The sequence below is a fragment of the Prinia subflava genome, chromosome 3, assembly GCF_021018805.1.
Source record: "Prinia subflava isolate CZ2003 ecotype Zambia chromosome 3, Cam_Psub_1.2, whole genome shotgun sequence".
NCBI classification, from domain to species: Eukaryota; Metazoa; Chordata; class Aves; order Passeriformes; family Cisticolidae; genus Prinia; species Prinia subflava.
The window spans coordinates 74,379,985-74,400,796 of record NC_086249.1 but is presented as its reverse complement, the minus strand read 5'-3'; the positions used below and the strand labels follow the sequence as shown (position 1 = coordinate 74,400,796).

At 39.7% G+C, this 20,812-nt stretch overlaps 1 protein-coding gene across 2 annotated transcripts in view; it reads right to left on the bottom strand.

Annotated features, from left to right (window-relative positions):
* Nucleotides 1-691: 691 nt before the first annotated feature.
* Nucleotides 692-20,812, bottom strand: part of SLC9A7 (solute carrier family 9 member A7) — a 69,290-nt gene continuing 49,169 nt past the window's right edge. The window contains exons 13-17 of one of the 2 annotated variants that reach the window (XM_063392498.1): nt 18,803-18,862; nt 14,022-14,085; nt 11,269-11,351; nt 8,058-8,163; nt 692-2,413 (exon numbers count right to left, since the gene is read on the bottom strand). In XM_063392498.1, the coding sequence (XP_063248568.1) occupies nt 2,165-2,413; nt 8,058-8,163; nt 11,269-11,351; nt 14,022-14,085; nt 18,803-18,862 (562 nt within the window). In that variant the 3' untranslated portion in view covers nt 692-2,164. The remainder of the gene's footprint in view (nt 2,414-8,057; nt 8,164-11,268; nt 11,352-14,021; nt 14,086-18,802; nt 18,863-20,812) is intronic. The other variant, XM_063392499.1, reaches the window with a different exon arrangement.

Sequence of the window (20,812 nt, the reverse complement as noted above, 5' to 3'; positions counted from 1 at the left end):
CTGTGCTCCCAGGGAAGGGAAGGGAATTGGCTTTTTTTTTGCAAAACACATGCGGACCTGAAAAGGAGTTGTTCTGCTCAGTGATCTTCATCAGGGTTTGTAACTCTGCACCATTTAAGAACAAAGCTCCCTCATTGCAGTCTACAACTTCCTCACGAGGGGAAGAGGAGGGGCAGGCACAGATCTCTTCTCTGTGGTGGCCAGTGACAGGGCCCAGGGAATGGCCTGAAGCTGTGGCAGGGAAGGTTTAGGTTGGATATTAGGAAAATGTTCCTTACTCTGAGAGTGGTTGGGCACTGGAACAGGCTGCCCAGGGCATTGGTCACAGCACCAGGCTGAGAGAGCTCGAGAAACATTTGGACAATGCTCTCAGGCACACAGTGTGACCCTTGGGGATGGTGCTGTGCAGGGCCAGGAGTTGAACTTTGATGATCCTTGTGTGTCCCTTCCAAATGGGGATATTCTGTGATGCTATATTAGTCTTACAATTTTCCCACAAAAAGACTCCTGGTTTCCTAGTCTCTTTTCTTAATAATGTGAGACAGTCATTACAGATCAGTACCCTTTATAAATTCATGTTGGGGGGATGGACAGGGAGGTAGATCACTCATTAGAGAACACATTTGAAAGAAAGCAGACTGGACAACACAACTGCAAAGTTTCTCTGCAGCAGGAAGATCATACACTGAGGTTAGCCCAATAAGTTTAATAGTTAAGGAAAAACAGAGTGGATATTTACTCACACACAATTTTATGAGAAAAACAACTGAAATGGCAGAAAAACACACTTTTTGGACAAACTGATATTACATCACATTAGTGGGCCACAAACTCTTTAAAAAAATAAATCTTCTGAGACATGAGAATGAAATCACATTTAAGCATGCTTTAAATAGCTGAAAGGCTCTTCAAAGCATACATTTTCAGCTACTGGTAAAGACAATGATTATCTCCTCATCTGGAAATTAAAAAGCATTTAGCAATAAGTTAAAGCTAGCCTACATGTAAGTGGGCTAAATACTAGTCAGAGATTTTTCCCTTTTCACATTTAAGATGATACTACAGTTCATCACTTCTGTAGCTTATATTCTGTTGTGCAATGCCCCACTGAAGTTTCACATCTACTCTGCGAAAGAGAACAAGGGTAAACAGCTTTCTTTTAGGATAGTCACAAATGGTAAAAACAGTAGTATTTGTTTGTCTGTTTAATTAGATGTTCGCTGTTTATCACACACAAGAACTGTAAGCAGAGTCCATGGATTCTTCTAAGCAATATGAAACCTCCTGGTTCCACACAAGTTCAATACTGCCTCTCTTTTTTGCTCTCCTCCTCCTATCTGCTGTTTTCCCCAGCCCAAGTTTCCAGCTATCTTCATATGAAAGAAAGTTTTGCTTCATGACTGCTACCCAAACAGAGCCTGGCTCCAGGCTCATGTCAGCTTCAGGTACATCTTAGACCACAGGAAGCTGGATGTGTTTCTTTTGAGGCACTAGAAGTTAGGCTAAGAGTAATAGTCAAGATGCCCAAAGCCAAAGGGACAAGTAGCTCTCATTGCCTTCCTATTTAAACAGCTGGCCAGCAAAGAAATCTTATTTTCCCTTTTTTTCCCTGAAAGAGATTAAGTACATTTTGCAGTAACAGATTCCCCAGTCTTTCATTCACACATCTGTAACCCTAATATTTACTATCCCATTTCACTTGAGTTTCCTCAGCCTCACGAGAGAAGTTAACAATGGATCTCTCCACATTCAGATATACACACAATCATTTTTGTCTCTTAATTATCAAGTTTATGGTTGTCCTTTCACATTCTCAAGCTAAGCCAAGACAAGCTCAGTTCCATGACAACATTTTCATGTATCTCTCTTCAGAGAGAGTTGCTGCAGCTGAACAAGACAATTGCAGCATGCTAGTTATACTTGGATTTGATAAGCAGTTGGAAAGAGGAGAATAACCAGTTCTCTCATTTGTCTATTTTCAGACATATAGAAAACCCCACTGTCAGCATCTTGAGTAAAAAATAGGTGACATCTTCAGCCCCTAGTAAAACCACTTATGCGTGTTAACTCGTTTAAATGAACACCCCCACCTCAAGTGACACAGTGGCCTGCAGTCTTCCTTCATCCATTCACAGAGCAAGAGTTATTTTTACTGAGTCAGTAATCATGCATTGTATTCCAGAGGAAATACTAGCCGGGTACCCCTGCTTGTAACTTCATGATCTGGTGCTCCCAAATCACGTTCCAGTGCTTCCTCTGAACTACTTTTTGTTCTCCTGCTGTCAAGGTTAGTGGTAGCTGTGTGGGGGCCAGAAGAACCATTTGCAGTTATTGTTGTATCACCATATGTCACGGTAAGGTCACCATCATTCAGAATAAAATCAGAATCCTCTTCTCGAAGCTGTTCCTGATTCTGAAAAAAAAAAAAAAAGAGGAAAATATACAGTGCACAGCATCTTTCTTTGCCAAAACATAACTGAAGAATTTACCTACATGTTGATACAGAAGAGATAAGGTTCCACCTTAAGAAATGTTAAAAATAACCTTGAACCCAGTGTTTGCAAATCAGCTTACTGTTCCCTGTATAACTACTGCTACTGGGGAGAGACGAGAGGGAGCTGAAGCCAAGAACTAGGTTATGGAACAGGCAACCAGGGATTTAGTAGCACTGGAAGTACACCAGAAGTACAAGAGATGAGTGGTACATATTGGGTTTTGCACGACAATTTAGAGGGCAGTAGAGGAGATCAAGCACAGTTGAGCCACCCCGATACAAAGTTGCATATGTTACTAATTATTCAAATTCATTAATAAACTCTTCATGCAAGTCGATAAGAACTCAGAAAGCCCAAAATCTCTACATTCAAGGATTACTCAACACTTTTTTGTTATACATCAAGAAGTAACAATAGTCTTTCGAACGATCTCCTTACTTTCACCTGTTACTAAATAAAGAATTAGTTGACCTAGTTCTTCAGAATGCTCCTGAACCATAAAGGACGGATACAATAAAGTGCTTGCTTCATGGTTTTGTAACTACTACTGATGTGATTTCTTCTCAAAATCATCAATCTCAATCATCAGGAAGTGGATCACAAAACCCTGTGAATTTATTTTGGCAGAGATAGGGTAAAATATATAGTCAGAGAATAGAAATTGCTAAAATGTAATACAGCACTTAATTTCTCTGTCACAGCACAATACAACAACAAGCAACTGTATTGTGTGTTCCACTCCTGTTTAACATGGTAAAAGGCAAAATAGCTGAACTGGTCAGAAATGGGCTTTCTTCACGTTTGAAGAAAATGCTAATCTGTACTATGAACTTGCTTTCTTGCAACTGAAAGCAATTATTTCCCCACATGGATGGCTGTGTAGTGCATAGCAGGAGCTGAAATGTGTATTGCTGTTCCTTCAGCAGGCTGGACACGGATCAGGCCGTGTTCTCCAAATCCATTATTTTCTTGCACTGCGGCAAGGGAAGGGGGGCACAGGCCGTGTGAGATGCGACATCTGCAATCAACGTGAACAGAAAGCTCTGCTCTGCTGCAGAACAGGAGTTCAGGGCACTGGAGATTGAAAAAGCTGATTAACCTGTCCATGATGAAAAATGCAGCTCCTGGCTAAATAAAACTTCCTGGGAAAGCTTCCCGTCATTATGTCAGAAAGACAGTCCGACAAAATAAAGCAGCAGAAGCCTCTAGATGATACAGAATATATAACTAATGAGGACTAGAGGAGGTGTCAGGAGTTTGCCAAAATCCACAAAAGAAATGGTGTAGTTCAGTGTTGGGTGCAAGACAAGCCCTACTTCGAAGGAATGTTAATTATTAGAACCTTCATGGCATCCAAATTTGCCATTGCTTTTTTGTGACAGGGTTAGTCTGATAGAGAGCGCCTATCTCAAAGAGCAAATACAGGTTAGGACACTTGATTTTTTTTGATTGCAAAGGAAAAACTGAACTACTGGCACCATCTTAAACAGAAAAAAAAGGCAGAAATTAAAGGGTTCAGCTATAATCAGCAGAAACAGCCTTTGCAATTTTTTAGTTGCAAAAAAATGTCTGAGGTACAGGAGAAAAATGATTAAAAAGGGTCACAAAACAATCAGTTTAAGAAAATCTGCTATCTGGATATATACTGTTTTGAAGAAAAGGCATTCAAATAAGGATGAAAATCAGAAAAAGGAGCAAGAAGCAGACAGTTTGTGACTGTTGACTGATAATGTTTTCAAAAGGTCAAAGAAGCTGTGAAGGTCTATCACATGTTCCCCTTCACAGTGTTTGCCCTTGGAGAAGCACCAAGGAGGGGAAGGCAGAGCTAACAGGAGGTACTGCTGTACCAGGGGCATGTGTGAAGTGGCTGCAGCAAGCTCCCAAAACACCTCCTGTCTCCACAGTGCTATTGAACAGGGAACCCTTGCAGCCACCTCTCAGATAAGAAACTGCTAAGAACACACTACACTTGAGCTCCCCAAAAGGCTGAGGAGCTCCTGGAAGCATGATACTGAAAGAGAGGGTCACAGGCTTTACACTATACAGCAAGTCCTGACTGTCTTTGGTTTGTCCCAGGCTACACTTCCATGTACCTAAACACGTAGAGTTCCAGAGAAAACACTGAGCTTTCTCTCAAGGTAGTGAACAAACATTGCCTCCTACAAGCCAAGGACCACTTATTTGTTTCCATTCCAAATAGTACTGCAAGCAGCATGCTCTTTATTTCATATATTTCCTCAGAGAACACCCACGAAAAATCTCACGTACTCTACAGATTTACTGTGTTTGCAAAGAGGATTGGTGAGTAAACCTATCGTGCTTCATGCAGCATGAACAATTCTTTCAAGAAAGACAGGAAATTTATCCAAATAAATTCACAGAGACTTGAAATACTCCCAAGAATAACCCTAAACAGGCCTCTGCAGTCCCCTATGGTTCTGTAGCAAAAGCTTCAATTCACTCAGAAAACACAGGTCTGAGCAACACTACTTAAACTGACACACCAGAATGGCTAAAGACCTGAATCCAAAACTCTGCAAAAGACTGAATTCTGCTTTGATGTGCTGATCATAACCTTGAGAGACCTCCCTGCAGACTATCCTCTTTGTGCTAAGAGCTGTTCATGCTCCTAAGAATGCATGCTGGAGATGTTTCTTGTTATAAAAATGAGTTACTGCTTACAAAGCCATTCTTTATTGCCTCCTAAGACAATGTAAAAAAAGGCACAAGCAAAGTACAATGCACGCGCAAAGTGCTGGCAGTCGTCACAAATGCTGGTTCTGAACACAGCACAGGCACCACAGATAACAAAACTTGCTTCAGAAGTTACTTATCTTGTGGCTCCAAAATGAAAGCATAAGTACCATGCATGCAAAATACATTCCAACTTAAACCTGATTCCCTGTTTAGTTTCTCTTTCTCAGCTGAATTTAAATTCACCAAGGAAACGAAGTAATTTTTGCTATGAAGCTAGAGCCAATAAGGAGGGGGAAGGGGGAAGCCTGGCTGAACAATTTTCTTACCCATTTTGAGAGTTATCTCCTCCAAAGATTGCAAATCAAGTTTCTTCACTTCAACCAAGTTTTCATACTGTGTATGTGCAAGAAATATACTTTTTTTTAGTGTGGAAGAGCCTCAAAACAAACAAACAAACAAAAAGTACCCTCAGGAGTGCTTCTTCCAGTTGGAATAAATGACTGATAGAACAGAAAATTACTAAAAGTTTCAAAGGACATTTCAAAAGGAAAAGCAAAATAACTGACCAACATCAGTTTGGGATAAGCTAGAAAGCCCTGCCAACTGGTCATGCACTGAAGATAACACCAGAAGAGAAAAATAGTGATTAAAATTATAGTTTTCAAAATTTGACTGCTAACTGCAGCAGCTTTTCATGCTTTAAATTCCAACTTGTCTGTCTGGGTTGGAAACAGCCTAGTGGCACAGCCCAAAGCAGTGGGTGAATGTCAGCAAGGAACATTAACATCATCTCTGGAAAAAATCCACTGCACCTCACCCCTGTGGCTGACTCAGAGCCCTACACACACTCCATGCAAACTGAGGCTTAGAGGACACGATCTCATGCTGAGGAATCAGCTGTGGGTGGGCTGCATTGTAGGATTATTTGACTTTCAGACTTTCCAACTCCCCTTTGGCATTTAATTAAAACGACCTACTCCCACTTGTGGAAGTGAGAGTTAATTCTAAGTAAGGTTGTGATAAAGTCAGAGAAGAAAATAACCCCTGGAACAACAAAAGCTAAAGACAATCTACAAATATACAGTCAGCATAGTCACATACTTATTGCTTTCTTCTCTATATAGATATCATAACTCAGACATGCACCTGGACTGAGATCCAGGATTGAATGCTTGTTTGGGAAACATATTTTACAGCTATGTTATACTTGATTAAGTATTTACAGACTTTTTTTTTCCTTGTTTAACTGAAAATCTTCAGTTTTTAATTCTCATAGGTGTACCATTTAATTTTCATGGAAATACCTCACAAAAGCACTATTCCAAGCAGTTTCTTTCCCCACAAAGACACAACTGTCTCTGCTGCTTCACCTGCATTTAATAGAAAGGCAAAAAGACTCCACAGCTTATTAACCAGTAATGAAATGTCATAGCAAACTGCTGTAGCAAAGTCAGGCATGTAAAGAAACAAAGCAAAACCAAAAAAAAAAAAGACACAAAGCAACTGCAGGGTTCAAAAATCTTGAAAAAAAGCTTGAAATAAAACTTGAAAATTATATTCTTTCCTAAGATAAATGCAGCACTGCCAAGAAATAGGAACAGGAAAGAGAATACAATAGGAAAGTTCCACATTATACACCTTAATGAAGTATACAATCCAGCATTTTTAATGAAGTTAATGTCCTGTGTGTACCACTGAGCCAATCCATTAAATAGTAAGTTTCCACATCTGGTAGTAGCCAACAATGATGAGTAATGAGGAAAAAATAAAAAGAAAAGAAAAGAAAAAAAATAAGATCCAGCTAAAAGAGAAAATGAGAGTCAAAGCTTGCATGTTCATTTTGGTTAGACCCTCAGTTGCTGGACAATTACTCTCATAAGATCATACACAGACAGACACACAGGTAATGCACAAGTGGGCTAATTGGTCTGATGGATGCCTTCCAATCTAGACATATTTTAAGACCTCCAGTGCCCTTGCAAAGATGGGAACTAAGCCAATTTCTTGCATTACCATAGTTCCAAATGGGCAACAGGTATCTCAAAGTCCTTTGAAATTTTTCTATCAGGTACAAGTAAGATGCTAATGATACCCAGAAAGAAATGTAGGGAAAGGTTTCAAAGCTGCAATTAGAATTCATATCTCTCTAGGAAAGGACTGCTTGAGCATAGAGATATATAATATCCCAGAGAACCTGCAAATTTGAGATGTCCTACATAGTGCTATGGTTTTATTTACAAGCAGCTCATGAAAAGTTGTAGATTTCAGAAGAACTGTACAGATAAGAATGACAAGTATCAGGATCCTGCAAGAATAATAAAATAGAGCATTAATTATTGCAAGACATGGCTCTAAAGACAGTGTAGTGACCTGCTAGACTGAGATAAGTAACTGATTAATAGTTTCTGAAATCTGATCTCAAATTCTACAGTGAAAACAATGAAGGGAAGGACTACCAGTTTCTTTCCAACTGGGTAAGTGTGTCAATGACATCTCTAAGGAGACCTTGAAGTTTAGCAGTAGCATGCAAAGAATCTTGTCCAGAAGTCTTGAGAAGGGACTGAATATTTTGAAGTGATTCACTGAACTGGGTTATTGACTAGGCATGTAATTTCCCCATATCCTTAAATGTTATTTTTCTAATGTGGTATTTGAACAATAAAGTTGTTTCTGATCTCAAACAACAGAAGCTTTTGCCTCAGGGATATCTTAAATCTTTTCTGCCTAGGAAAATCAGCACTTTCTTGCAGTATATCTATCAGACCAGCTGAAACCAGGACATTACCTAAAAAGAAAAAACAGCGATTTGCTGAAGTTAAACAAATTAAAAAATGAAACCAAGAGGTATTGAATTGTTCTACTTACATCATAGACCTGGGGACTTGTCAGACAGCGGGCTATCAGGCCACACCAGCTGGGCAGCGTTGTGGTCAACGGAGGGCCACTGTGAGTGAGAATTGGCTTTAAATAACTTAAGTAGTTAAGGAAAACACACCAGTGCTCAAAAACCACTATTGAAAATAAAGAGACAATTGTACATAAATGTTGTTCTGCCTTTGAACTGTGATATGCAATAATTGTAAATAAAACACCCTCCCAACATTTTCCCCTTGCTTGTTTCAAGGGCAGTTTCTTCACTCGCTAATCTTCTGCAAGGACCACTAGCTAACTTTCTTCTTAAAAGTTTCAAACAGTTGCAATGTTTCCAGCTTCTGTGCTCTCAGCTAGAAAGAAGAAAGCAAAGGTGCTTTAGTGTGGAAATGTCCAAGGCTATTTCTGCTCTGAAGATGGGAGCCCGGTGTCAAGGTTGCAAGCTATAAGTAGCAAGGTGATGTTCCTGTGTGGCTCAATATAGGGAAATACAGAAATTCTGTTCATTCAACACCCTCAAAGCAATCTTGATCTGCTGGTTACTGAGCCACGGAGGTGCAACCACAGATACTACCCAGGTAATGCTCACAGACATTTCTGCAGTGCACGGATGTTTACCACACGGAGCCTCAGACAGGCAAAGGGAAAACTGTATGCAAGAACCATGTACCAGTGTTGAAGGAAAGCAGTGCTACCTAGATGACACTCAGGGAACATGGGCATGGGAAAGGAAAGTGTCTTTACCCCTGGTTTACAAGTGGGTGCCCAGGTAAATCCACACTTGTCATGTGAGTACTCCACACTAATGATAAGCCTGAAAAAATACCCAAGAGTCAAAATACGTGTCTCTGTTAAAGAGCAGGATGTTGATGTTGACTAGCACATGAATCAAGCAATTTTATTTTAAATACAAATATAAAAGTTGCAGGCATTCTAGTCACTTTCTTAGGCCTCTAAGCACAGAGAGAATCAAGTCAATTTGTAAATATAACAGTTTCCTTCCCAACCCTTAAGATGCTCAGGGCAAAGAGGGGGTTAAAAGTGGGCTGTTTTGGCAGAGAGCTATCCCTTTCCTTTAGCAGAGCCTGGCATAGCTGTTTACTTGAGCAGAGTTATGTTTCCTCCTTTCCTCCTTCGCTGAAAGTGTGGTTACACCCATTCCTGGAAAGAAGCAAGCTCTTTGCTCTTGCACTCACCCAGGCTCCATGCTGCCCTGACAAAAACAAGCTCAGTTAAAGACATCTGCTACTTCATCAAACTTGCAGTTTTCTCCATGTTTAACAGTTGTGGGTGAACCCAGGGAACAGCCCACAACATTAAGTGAACTCTGCATTCCACAGGAATGAATTTCCCACTTAACCACGCATACAGAGCTCTGCAGGCCACACTGAGCTTTGGAGCACACTTTTCCATCACTTACTTGCATCTTTTTCAAGTTAAACTCTCTTAACTCTCAGCAAAAATAAAAATGTAGCCATGGGTATAGAGGTGGCAAATCTAAAGATCATCCCATCTGTACAATTTAAGCCCACCCAGCCAATGCTCATCTGAATGCCTTCTTCCAACAGAAGGAGCAGACTTTTACCTCTACACACAGTAAGGCAGTTCTGCCTCTCAGTGTCAGTTTCCTTGGCACAAACCTCAGAGAAATTTTTCTTAAATATTGCTAGTCACCACTGGGGAAGTGAAAGGAATGAGCTGTCAGGATCCTTTAAGTTTCTGTGAAACAGGTAGTTAGGCTGTAATTTTCTCCAGGCACTCCCCTGCCTTTGCTGCAGCTGCTAGGGAGGGACTGTTCTCTGCAAGCATCAGCTGAGGGAAGTCAGCATTGCCAACTACTCCTTTCATCAGGCACATCCCTTTTGTAAAGGCAGGGGAAAAGGACAGCTCTGCTTCCTTCTTAAAATGACAAAAAAAAAGCACTCAGCCACAGCCAGATCCTTTCATGCTTTTAACACCAAAGTCTCTTTTTTTTTAATAATAAAAATTGACCATGAGACACTTCAAGGCCAGTCACTAGAATTCAAAGAGTTAACTTTTTAACAGGAATTATGAACATTTATGAATATTTAAAATAACACATACACTCCCTTCTATGTTTTGAGTCAGTACTACTGCATCTGAAAACATTGGTCACAAACAGATTTTACCCCAAAGATGCTATTAGGATCCAAACATTTTCAACGTGTTAGCTGGGTTTGCCTGGGTGTGAAAGCCTCATGGACAAAGCATGGAAGGAAACTACTGTGTTCCAACCAGCCCAGCAATCTCTCATCAATCAAAGGCCAAGACCCCAGTAAACAGACTCACAATGCAAGCTGAGAGAACATTAGGGCCCTATCACTGGTCATTGTGTATATTTAGCTGCTCCTAATTACTAGGAGTTCAGTACTGAAATTTTTTTGGGTTTCTAGGTGTGACTTGCCATGGCCACAAGATTATCTTTGTCATTTTCTGCTAAGTGACTGTAAGCTGTTGAGGAGGAGCAGCTGTGACATACTTAATGTGCCATAATTAATAGCATACTGATTAAGTTAAGTAGATTAGAAAAAACCCAAACCCACAAGCATGAAATACAGGACAGCTACACAAAAGTTGATCAGAATCATAAGGTTATCTAAATTGTATAATAATAGTAGTTTCAGAAAGGTTGTACAGTACTACATACATTCAGAGACACTCTGCTTTAACATCCATAGTACCTTCTGGATATACCTAAGGGGATAAACTGGATCTCATGTAGATCTTTAGTTCCAGAACTTCCTCTTTAGAAATCAACCACAGATTTTGGGACTTCATCACAAAAGCAGATGGCTCTGCAGAGCAATGAGTCGAGGCTTAGACATGGACAATGAACTGGAAACCTAGTTTGTGCTACGAGCATAATTGAAAATAAGAACAGATTAACAGAACAAATCAGGGGATCTGAAACAGTTAATTGTCTGTATTATTGTTTAGGAAGGTACTTCATCTCTGACTGGTTTCTGTCCTCCAGCAAGTGTCACACAGCCTGCACTAGGGAAAGGAAGGGTCTGACTGCTGAGCCAGTGAGTTCAAGCTTCAGTTCTGTGCCTTGAGCCTGTCAGATACTTGAGAGAGTCAAACAGGAGAAAGATCAAATGCTTAAGGCTACACATGGGTACATGGAAAGGGAGAAAGTGAATATTTCATGCCTTGAAACTAAGCTGTGTTTTCAAAAGGATACTTGTGATCAAAGCTATACCACAGCCTGAAGAGCCAAGCGCTTTCCTGCTTCGTCCTATTCCTTCGCGTAGAATCTTGGCCATCCTAAAAATAAGATAAAAACACATTCAATTATTTCAGACAGAAAAACACAGAACTACACCCTCCAATAATTCATAATATAATGTCCTGCCAAAAAAAAATAAACCAAATTACTTCAATACTGTACTCAAAACACAGAAGAAAGCTGTTTAGAGACTTGCTTGTACTGAGTTTACTTTCCCTAGAAAGACCAGAAACGGCTGCAGAGAGCCAGGCTGTCTGCATTGCACTCAAGCTACCTTAACAACTCCTCTACCACCAAGCACCCTGGAGCCTAAAACCTTGTCTCACTGGTAGTATAGTAACAGGTATAGAAATAACTTCCAAACTGACAAATAAGCCTAATTGATATTCCAAGATTGATTCCTATTCATTGCTTGGTTGGCTTTCTTAACTCTAGGTCTAAGTCTAATTCTAGATGGGGTTTTTTTGATGTTTTTTTCTTAAGCATGTTGCTTCCTTGGAAGAACAAGGGAAATTATCACCTCTGATAAATTCTCAGAAACCTGATGAAATATATCACATTTAAAAGAAATGTATTTTACAGAGAATCCATTTAAAGATCACAATTGAGGGAGGTCATGCAAATCTCAGAAATGCTGGATCAACCTTGAAAGGGCTAACTGTGTTAAATATAATCTCTTAACTAGCTGTGCTGCAAATCATCACACCAGCTGGTCTGCAGCTGCATTTATTTTTACTTTTGTTACTGTTTAGGGTTTGAGTGTTTTGCTTTCTGGTTTTGTTTTGTTGTTTGTTGTTTGGATGAGGGGGAGGTGTTTATGGCCAGAGGCCAGAGTTAAACACAGGAAAACAAATGAATGCCTTGTATGAATCATCTTCCAGACTACTAGAAAAGAACAAGACAGGATTACACTGTGTACTTCTGACCTGCAAAAAATCCATGATCCACCAAGAGTTAAACCTAATACATTTTCACTCCATCCCAAATGATATATTTTCTTTAACTGTGACATACTGTTAATCTTGGCTTGGTGAAAGAAAGATTAATCCAAAGGGAACAGACTAATGGACTACATTAGCAATGCAATGCACAGCTAAAGAGGGAAACAAATGGGTAAGTTCTTTATGTTTACATGGGAAAAAGCAAACATGATATTTCCACACAGACACTGAATGAGAACAGAATACCCATGCTCTGTTTCCCGTTAAAGCAATTCCTCAATTCCTGACAAGCTCAGTCTGAAGTGGCCAAGCCATCTTTCCACAATACCACTTCCTAACCTTGGTTCTATGCTATAATTGTGGCCTTCACTCTAAAAGGTGTTTTAAAGCCTGGACTTCTGGCTGCTTCCAGATAGTTACAAGACAAAGTTCACCCTTACTGGTAGCCAGCTCCACCCTTTCAGCATCTATTTGGTGTGCTGGACACAGGCTTTTACAAAGAATACAGAGGTGCCAAGTGCAGCTTCTGAAAGGAAAGAGATGCTTCCTGAGCAAGCATCTCTTACCTGTACAACATGGAACAGGAAAAGAAAAAAACAAAGGACTGAGAAAAAACCCAAAAAACCACAGTCAACCAACAAAAAAAAAAATAACCCACAAAAAAAAAAAAAAAAAAAAAAAAAAAAAAAAAACCAAAAAAACAAAAAAGGCACAAAACCCACCCCCCCCCCCCACACACAAAAACCCCAAACCCAAGCCAAAATGAAACAAAAAACCAAGGCAGGAGAAACCGTTATGAAAAAAGCTAATCCCAAATACATTCATCTATCTCTGATGAGCCTGAACACCAGCATCATCATATAATACTTGTTCCCTAAGCATCCTCTAGATCCAAAGTTACCTGTCATTCAACTTCCTCAAGTAGCTTCCTACATAAGCAACCAGCTGTGCTGCAGAACAATCAGTGTCAAGCAGAACTCTGGAAGAGTGTAAACCAAGGTCTGGACTGAGGAAACTCCCATTTAAGCCTGAGGAATTTTTGAGTTGTTTTTGTTGTTTTCCAGACCTTTCACTCCTCCTGTGAATCAACTCAAGTTTATATGATCAAAACTGACAATTCTGCTTTGAACAACGTTCTAACAATCCAATGATCTTGTTTGCCAATAGCATATTTCAGGGAAAAATCAACTCTTGGGTTATACTGATGCATGGAAAGCTTCACTAAAGATTCACAGCAACAGTTTGCTGAATACAAAAGGCAATTTGGCCGTGCTCCTTCTGCTTCAGCCAGGTGACAGGTAGTCCAGGCAGGATCGAGCTGGCATGTGGTATGGTATACAAGAGTCAAGATCAGATTAGCAAACTTGATCTTGGACTTCAAGCACATCAATTTGGTATCAGTTAAGGAAGAGGAGCCAAAAGTATTACCTCTGAACTGAGAAGAACTATTAATGCAGCAGCATGCTAAGAGCAAGCATGTTGGGTAGGTGGGGGAAGAGCAAAGTGCATTGTTATACAGTGTATTAGTAGATTTGGGAAGGTTTGGGATGCCTTACCTATACACAAAAATGTGGCCATGACAGCGTTACACCCAAAATCACTGAATGTTTTTCAGTGGGCATTACCTGAATATTACAAAGCAAAATCACCTAGTGACTTGGCAGCTAGGAGAGGAAGGTTTTATCCATGCATATGACTTCTGCGGTTTTCTATTGTCTTAGTTATAAAATAAGATCAGCCTAATAGAGAAGTTATGTAATTACTTACTCCTTGTAAGACTTGAAAGCTGTCGTTAGTAGGTGGAGGATCCTGATCTGGGTCAACCCCAACCCTACAGAAACATTAGGAAAACAAAGCAAGTGGTGTTACTGAAGGTTGCAAATGCTGTAAGTTTAGCAGAATGCATTTTAAAAGCACTTTAAGCACCCAGCAAAGCTGCATCAGAGAGGTTATAAGAATAGATTGAGGAAGAGCTGTCCATTACTCCTCTGCAGTCACATAGCTATAAACAAGGTATTTTTTCACCCAAGTAACTGCTTTAACTCTATCTTGACATCAACTTTAACTGCTTACCTTTGTTGCCATTTTTTTTAGAACACTGGAAAATACTATTTTTGTCTTAATAAGTGGATGGCATCCTTCAGTGGAAAGTATCCCTCATGTCCAGTAGGAAGAAAAAAGAAACTAAGGATAAAGCCCAGCCTAAATATTTCCCAGAGCTGCCAGATAAACCTGAGAATGGCTGAAATACACAATTTTAAAAAGACACATACTCCATGTTTTAATGCACTATGGGAAGCACAAAAACATTTCATAAATGGTCATATCAACAATTTGCTGCAAGTTTCATTCACCTAACACGACACAGCCACAGTGGATCGACAAGTGGCCTGTAGTCCAACCTCCCATCTGAGTGAGGCAGGGTTTGTGTAATGAGATGTTGACAGAATAATATGTTAAGAAGAAACTGTCTACTCACTTTTCAGAAGTTAGAAAGCACCTTATTACTGAGCCATCCGTGCACATAGGGCTCCTACCCAAGATTGACATTTAATCCTTGTAATTATGTTCAGGTTTTTCTGGTCTGGTTTGGAGGTAGACTGGACTTGTCTATTTTATATCCTATTCATGTCTTGATCTCTGTCATCTCTTGTAGAACCTAAACCTCCAATCTCAAAAGTTAGATAAGATTCTCAGTCTCAAATGTGTTGTGTTTCAGTTCCACCACGTTGCATAATAGGTGTGGGAAAACACATGCAGCAGCCATTTCAGACAATAAGATTTTGTTAACTTCGTAATTTCTACTCTCTCAGAAGGGACTCATCTGGTTTGGTGCCATTTCCTTGTTATTTAGACTTTTTGTCAGCTATTTATAGCCATGGTGCTTATGCAACAGCCCTAAGAATCACCAGAAACCAAGAGAACCTTGCTGGTCAGACCATATCATTGGTTTGTCCCAGGGACACCACGCTTGGATGAAATAAAAAGAGAATACTTTCAAATAGCTTCCAGGGCAGCATTTTTTGATAGAACAATAGAAGAAGAAAAGTTTTAAGTCATCCTTGTGGACTCACAGCCAGCTCAATGCCTCACACGAGTTAATGTAGTTCAGGGAAAATCCAGAATGCTGCTCTGCAGCAGCCTCATATACAACTAGTGCTGACCCAGTCCTTTGCTTGGATTTTTTTTTTCTTTTTTCTTTTTTTTTTTTTCTGAACCTCTGGTTCTTTCCTCATCACTTCCTTTTTCCACATATACAATCATCTCAACCTCTAGGCACATTTAGACTGGAAATTCCTTGGCACTGACCAGCCTCAGAACTGAAAATCTCCACCAGTTTAAGGGAACACTGGATAGACAGATTGAGTACTGGATTGTAACATGTGCTAAAATAAAATACCACACACAAGAGCTCTGAGAGCTTACAAGGGCTGAGATGCTACTGCTGTGGCTATCACTACATAAGAACAGGTTTTGGCAGGGAAACTGGATATTTGCTGCAGAAAGCTGGCAAGCAACATCAGGAAACCAACCCAGTACAGTAATGTAGGTATAGACATAAGGGTATGCATTCCTTTATAAGCGCACATGAAAATAAAAGAATAATATTTGTGGCTTTCCAAACTGCACCTGGGGGAAGGTTCAATGTGCTATGCACAGCAACCAGGCTCATGTTGGCTGTGTAGCTGACAGTGTGAATGGGAGTTCAAGAAGCTTGCTCCAAAAGATGAACATAGCTTGCATTCCCCAAATAGTTTTTGCTCCCTGGGCTACCTATTCGCTTCACAGTACATAAGAAAAGCAAACAGTTCAGTGTCTCAGCTTTTACTTGACTTACAAGGTTGTGCATTTGTTTTGAGGATTTTAACTGCCCTTAGGCAGGGAATGAGGCTTATTGGAAGACCAAAGCAGGATAACCACACTGTTCAGTGTAATGTCATAATATATCACGGACCAGGAATTCGGGTTCACTGTTGTGCTGAACAGGCAAAGAAAACTTTTCTATATTAGAATGGTTCAAATTTTAGGAAAAAAAAAAATCATACCACAGATGTTCCTTTCAATATTGAATTTGTACATCCACACAGACTTGTCCATTTAATTTTTTTCAAAGTTATTCTTCAAATGAATTTGTATTTTGAATATTTATAATTAATTCTTTTCCAGAAATCACATTAAAAAAAAAAAAAAAAGAAATAACTCTCAAAGTCTGTTTCTCCGTTCAGAGATTAATACCAAATACATTTCCATTTTGAATTCTCACAGGAAATTTTTGTATCTTTCAAACAATATGCTCTCATCCTCTACTCTAGCATCAATTGTATAGGAAGCTTTACTTTTTGGTAGCAAGCCTGCCTGTTTCAGTTTCAATGTTAAATACCCTGATCTCGTGACAAGCATCACTTTTTTTTGCAGGCCCAGCCCCTAGAATTCTAAGTGTCACTTTTATCACCTGAAACAAAACAAAACCAAAAACTGGTCAAGTCTGTCCCATCTGCCTTTACAGTGAAAAGAAGCAAGAAAACACTTAGTTCCTTCATCCTTGCTTAACTGCTTCAATAATTAAAAGTATGACTAAAGCTGATGCATGCATGACTTCAACATTGATTTTCATCTTATGCTGAAGAGAAAAAAAATCCATTTCGTATGATTAATATATTTTAAAAGCTTCCTGTAATTTAAATGTTCTGCAAAGGTCAATATAAGCTCTCATTTACTGTTTTATAAATTAAACTCTTACTGGGTGGATTTACACAGATTGCCTCCCAGAAGCCAGTGGCACGGAGAGGGCAGCCTGGCTATAGGCTGGGCTGTTTTGCTCAGACCCCACAGCAGCAAGGCAGGGTGAAAACAGAGTTTTATTGAAGAGACACCTCTGTGATGGATACTGAGGGGCACAGCAGATGTGCACAGCCAAGGCCAAGGTGGTGCAGATGCCAGCAAGCATCTTTGTTTTCCCCTCCATTCCTTCTGAGAGCCCTTTGCAGCAGTCGTGTGGGGATTCCCCAAGGCTGTACACATAAGTAACTCTTGACAAGAAGCTTTCAGCTGAAAAATATGAGCAGTCCTTTAGCTATAACAATGCATATATGTTTCAGAATTGGTGAAAAATCCATTTATTTCCCCCACTGGAATCACTTGGCTATCTGATAGACACCTTAATCCTTCAGTATAGACAATTACTAGTATGTAAAATTCAGACACCTTTATTACGGCCTTGGGAAGGCCATTGGAATCTGTAGATAAGAGTATGTAGCATAGCTTAAAAATTAATCCAATTTAAGTGTATTTCTTCATTCTTCCCTCATGAAAACTTTTTTTTAAGGCAAAAAAGGCTTTTCATGCTTTAAGATCTCTTTAATGGCAAAGGGCCTAGTCTTGAGCTCCTAATGCCCAACACCAGAACACAGCATTTCTGGCCTTAACTGACTCTTGGACTTCTTGGCCTTTATCCTACAGCTACAACTCCAGCATCACATGTAGGAGAGGAGCTACTCAGATTTGATCTCTCAAAACATTAAGCTTATGTATAATTCAGTAATTTAAACAGTGTGGGAGAAAGTGGCTCACACACAAAACTGAACTAGGTGGATGGAAATTAATAGTAAAAAGGCATATAGAACTACATCAGGTTCTCTACTACATCATTTTAAAATGGGTGGAATAATTTCTTCTGATACTTCAGAAACTTTGCCAGGGCCCTTCAACACATGGATGAAAATTACCAAAATACCAGGCATTATTACATTTAGCATATGTAATTACTATGGCAACAGCCAAGAATGACTGTAATAGATAATAATTCTCAGATAGTCTGTACAAACTACTATATTGCATCTCTGGCAAATCTCATAGTTTGCTGGAAACCTTCAAGTGTGATAAGGTACATGAAAACTTTTCATTGCCCCATCCTAAAGAGTTTTCTTTCCATAAATATTCTGTTTGTTCTTATGTACATACACATCCTGTACAGATGTCAGTCAGAGATTTTAAATATTTTATTTTAAATTCTCTCTCTAACAATTTATCTGTTCTAAAATCATCAAACCAGAATCTCTACTCTTCTCTGGTTGATATCTCTCTGTTTTTAAAAATATATCCCCAAAGAAGCTGGGTTAAATAATCTATGAAGTTCCTTCCAACCTGAAGAGTTATATGAAATAACCTCAAGTAATGCTTAATAATATTTTGTGATTAAAGATCATAAGATCAAATCCATGTTTTTCAGCTCTCAAGTCTTCCAAGACCAGAGATTCAAGTTTTGCTTTGTTAAATAGCTACACAGAGTGAAAGAATGTTTCATTTTCATGAAACATGAAAGAATGTTTCATTCCAAGTTTCATTTTTTTAGACATGATGTGTGATCCACACTTCTCACAGCTCAGAATAAGTGAACAGACTCAGAGTTGAGGAACATCTACAGCACTCTCAGAAAAGAAGCAGCAGCAGCATGCCACAGTATAGAAAAAGAGCACACACCCAGTGTTACCAAGATGAAAAAAGCCAAGCACCAGGTTAATGTGGCATCAGTGAAAGCACAGTGTCACCTGAAATACAGCCAGTGGCTTTCACTCATCTCTTCCACCGATGGAATATGGTCACCAACTCTGGTACAGTACAAGAATGCAATGTGAGTAACAAAATGCTCATGAGATGGGGGCTCTACAGAGCTCTTCAGCAAAACAAAGCAAACCAACAACAAAAAAATCCATACCAAATCAAAAAACAAACAAACAAACAAACAAAAACAAACAAACAAACAAAACCAAACCAAAACAAAACAAAAAAAACCAAAAAAAAACCAAAAAAAAACCCAAAAACAAACAAACCCAAAAAAACCCACATGAACAACAATGGCAGAGCAACGACAAAGTGACCACAAATCCAAAACTAGCAACAGCAGCAATTTATGATTGACATATCCAGCAATATTCTTCGTTCGTTCAGATCCCAGCTGGCAATGCATCTGTACCAATGACAGACCACATCCCCCAGAAAACCAGTCAGTAGCTCTCTTTGGTACTGCACACAGACAGAGCCAATCTAAGACAATTCCTACCACTTCAGACCTGCCCATGGTCTGAAAGAGAAAGAGGCATCACAGGAAGTAGTCATGGGAAGTTACACATGTATGAGAGGGGTCACCAATACTGCCTGGCTTCAGAGCACTCCAAACTAACTGGTAATAAGCACTAAATCACTCCATTGCTTTAACTAAAAATTGACTATTAGTTTTTGATTTAATCTCCAGTCATAGCAGGGTCTGTTATTACTCCCTGCTTTCCCTTTTTCAGTTGTATTTGTGGGGGTTTTTTAAGTGCAAATGAAAGCATTTTTCCTTCCAGTATTTTTCACATATATTCCTTAGCAGCCTGTGGGGTTTTTTCCCCCATATTTTTCCATGAAGGCATGTGTCAAGATCTATTTCTTATGTAAAATAAAAGCCCAGATGATCAGAAATCCACAGAGGCCTCACTTTAGAAAAAGCAGGTGTACACACCCTGGTTGCAGACTGACATCTTGACTAACCAAATATTTAAGGCCATAGCTTGTGATACAAAGAGCATGTACTCATCTAACCCTTAAATATCAAGACAAATACCAGACTTTCAATAGCTTTGTTTTGGATTCCAGGTTCAATGGCTCTTTTCCCATGCCAATACACACTCCAGGTCAGAGTACTCTGCTCCCCAAGGCCATCACTGAGATGGTTCTGCATGTACAGCAAAAACTAAAATTAAAAACTGCCCAATAACTTCCCTTCTATGACTTCTTTCTCTTTCCTGTATCTTTGCCAAGTTAGTATACTAAAGTTTTCCCAGATGTCTGTAATGAGTGCAACATTTTTGGAAATTTTTAGCTATTTTGGAAGGGTTCAACAGTTTCTCAGAAGATGGCTGAGGAAGAAGAGAACTCCCATCACCATGTTTTTAAAAAAAATAAAACCCAACCCCTCTGGAATTAGGAAACGTTGTTTCAGATTGGTTTTAGGATGCTTTTGGGTATTTGTTTACTTCACCTAACCAAGACAAGGACTGCTGAAACTGCTGGCCGAGGTTTGCCAGATCTTGGCAGTTCAAGTTATCTCCTCTGTGTACTCTACATGTGTCTCAACCCAACTCCTACAGTGTTCTCTCCAAATTTTTTTCTCTGTGATGTGAGTTGCTGTGTTTCAGAGAACAAGAAGAGAGAAAGGGAAACATCTCCCATGCTAACTTCCAGAGGAAGAGGAAATCTCTTTCCTGCCAAGGGAAAGGCCCAGAGGGGTGAGGTTGGAGGCTTGGAGGCTGCACTGCCTCACTATTAAGGGAGATTCAAGCCCCATGATGAAAAACTAGAGGCTGGGAAAGAAGGAGGAAGAACAGAAAAACTAGGGAACAACAACTGGAAGAAACAGTGCAGAAAGAGAAGGGCAAGGAAAAAGACCACAACAGAGAGCAAGGCACAGCCCCTGTGTCTGTGCATCTGCCTTCAAGGGCAGCAGAGAGTGGCTGTGAAGGATCTAGGTAATACAAAATGGAAACAGGCTGCAAAACAGGAGGATGTAACCTCCTATC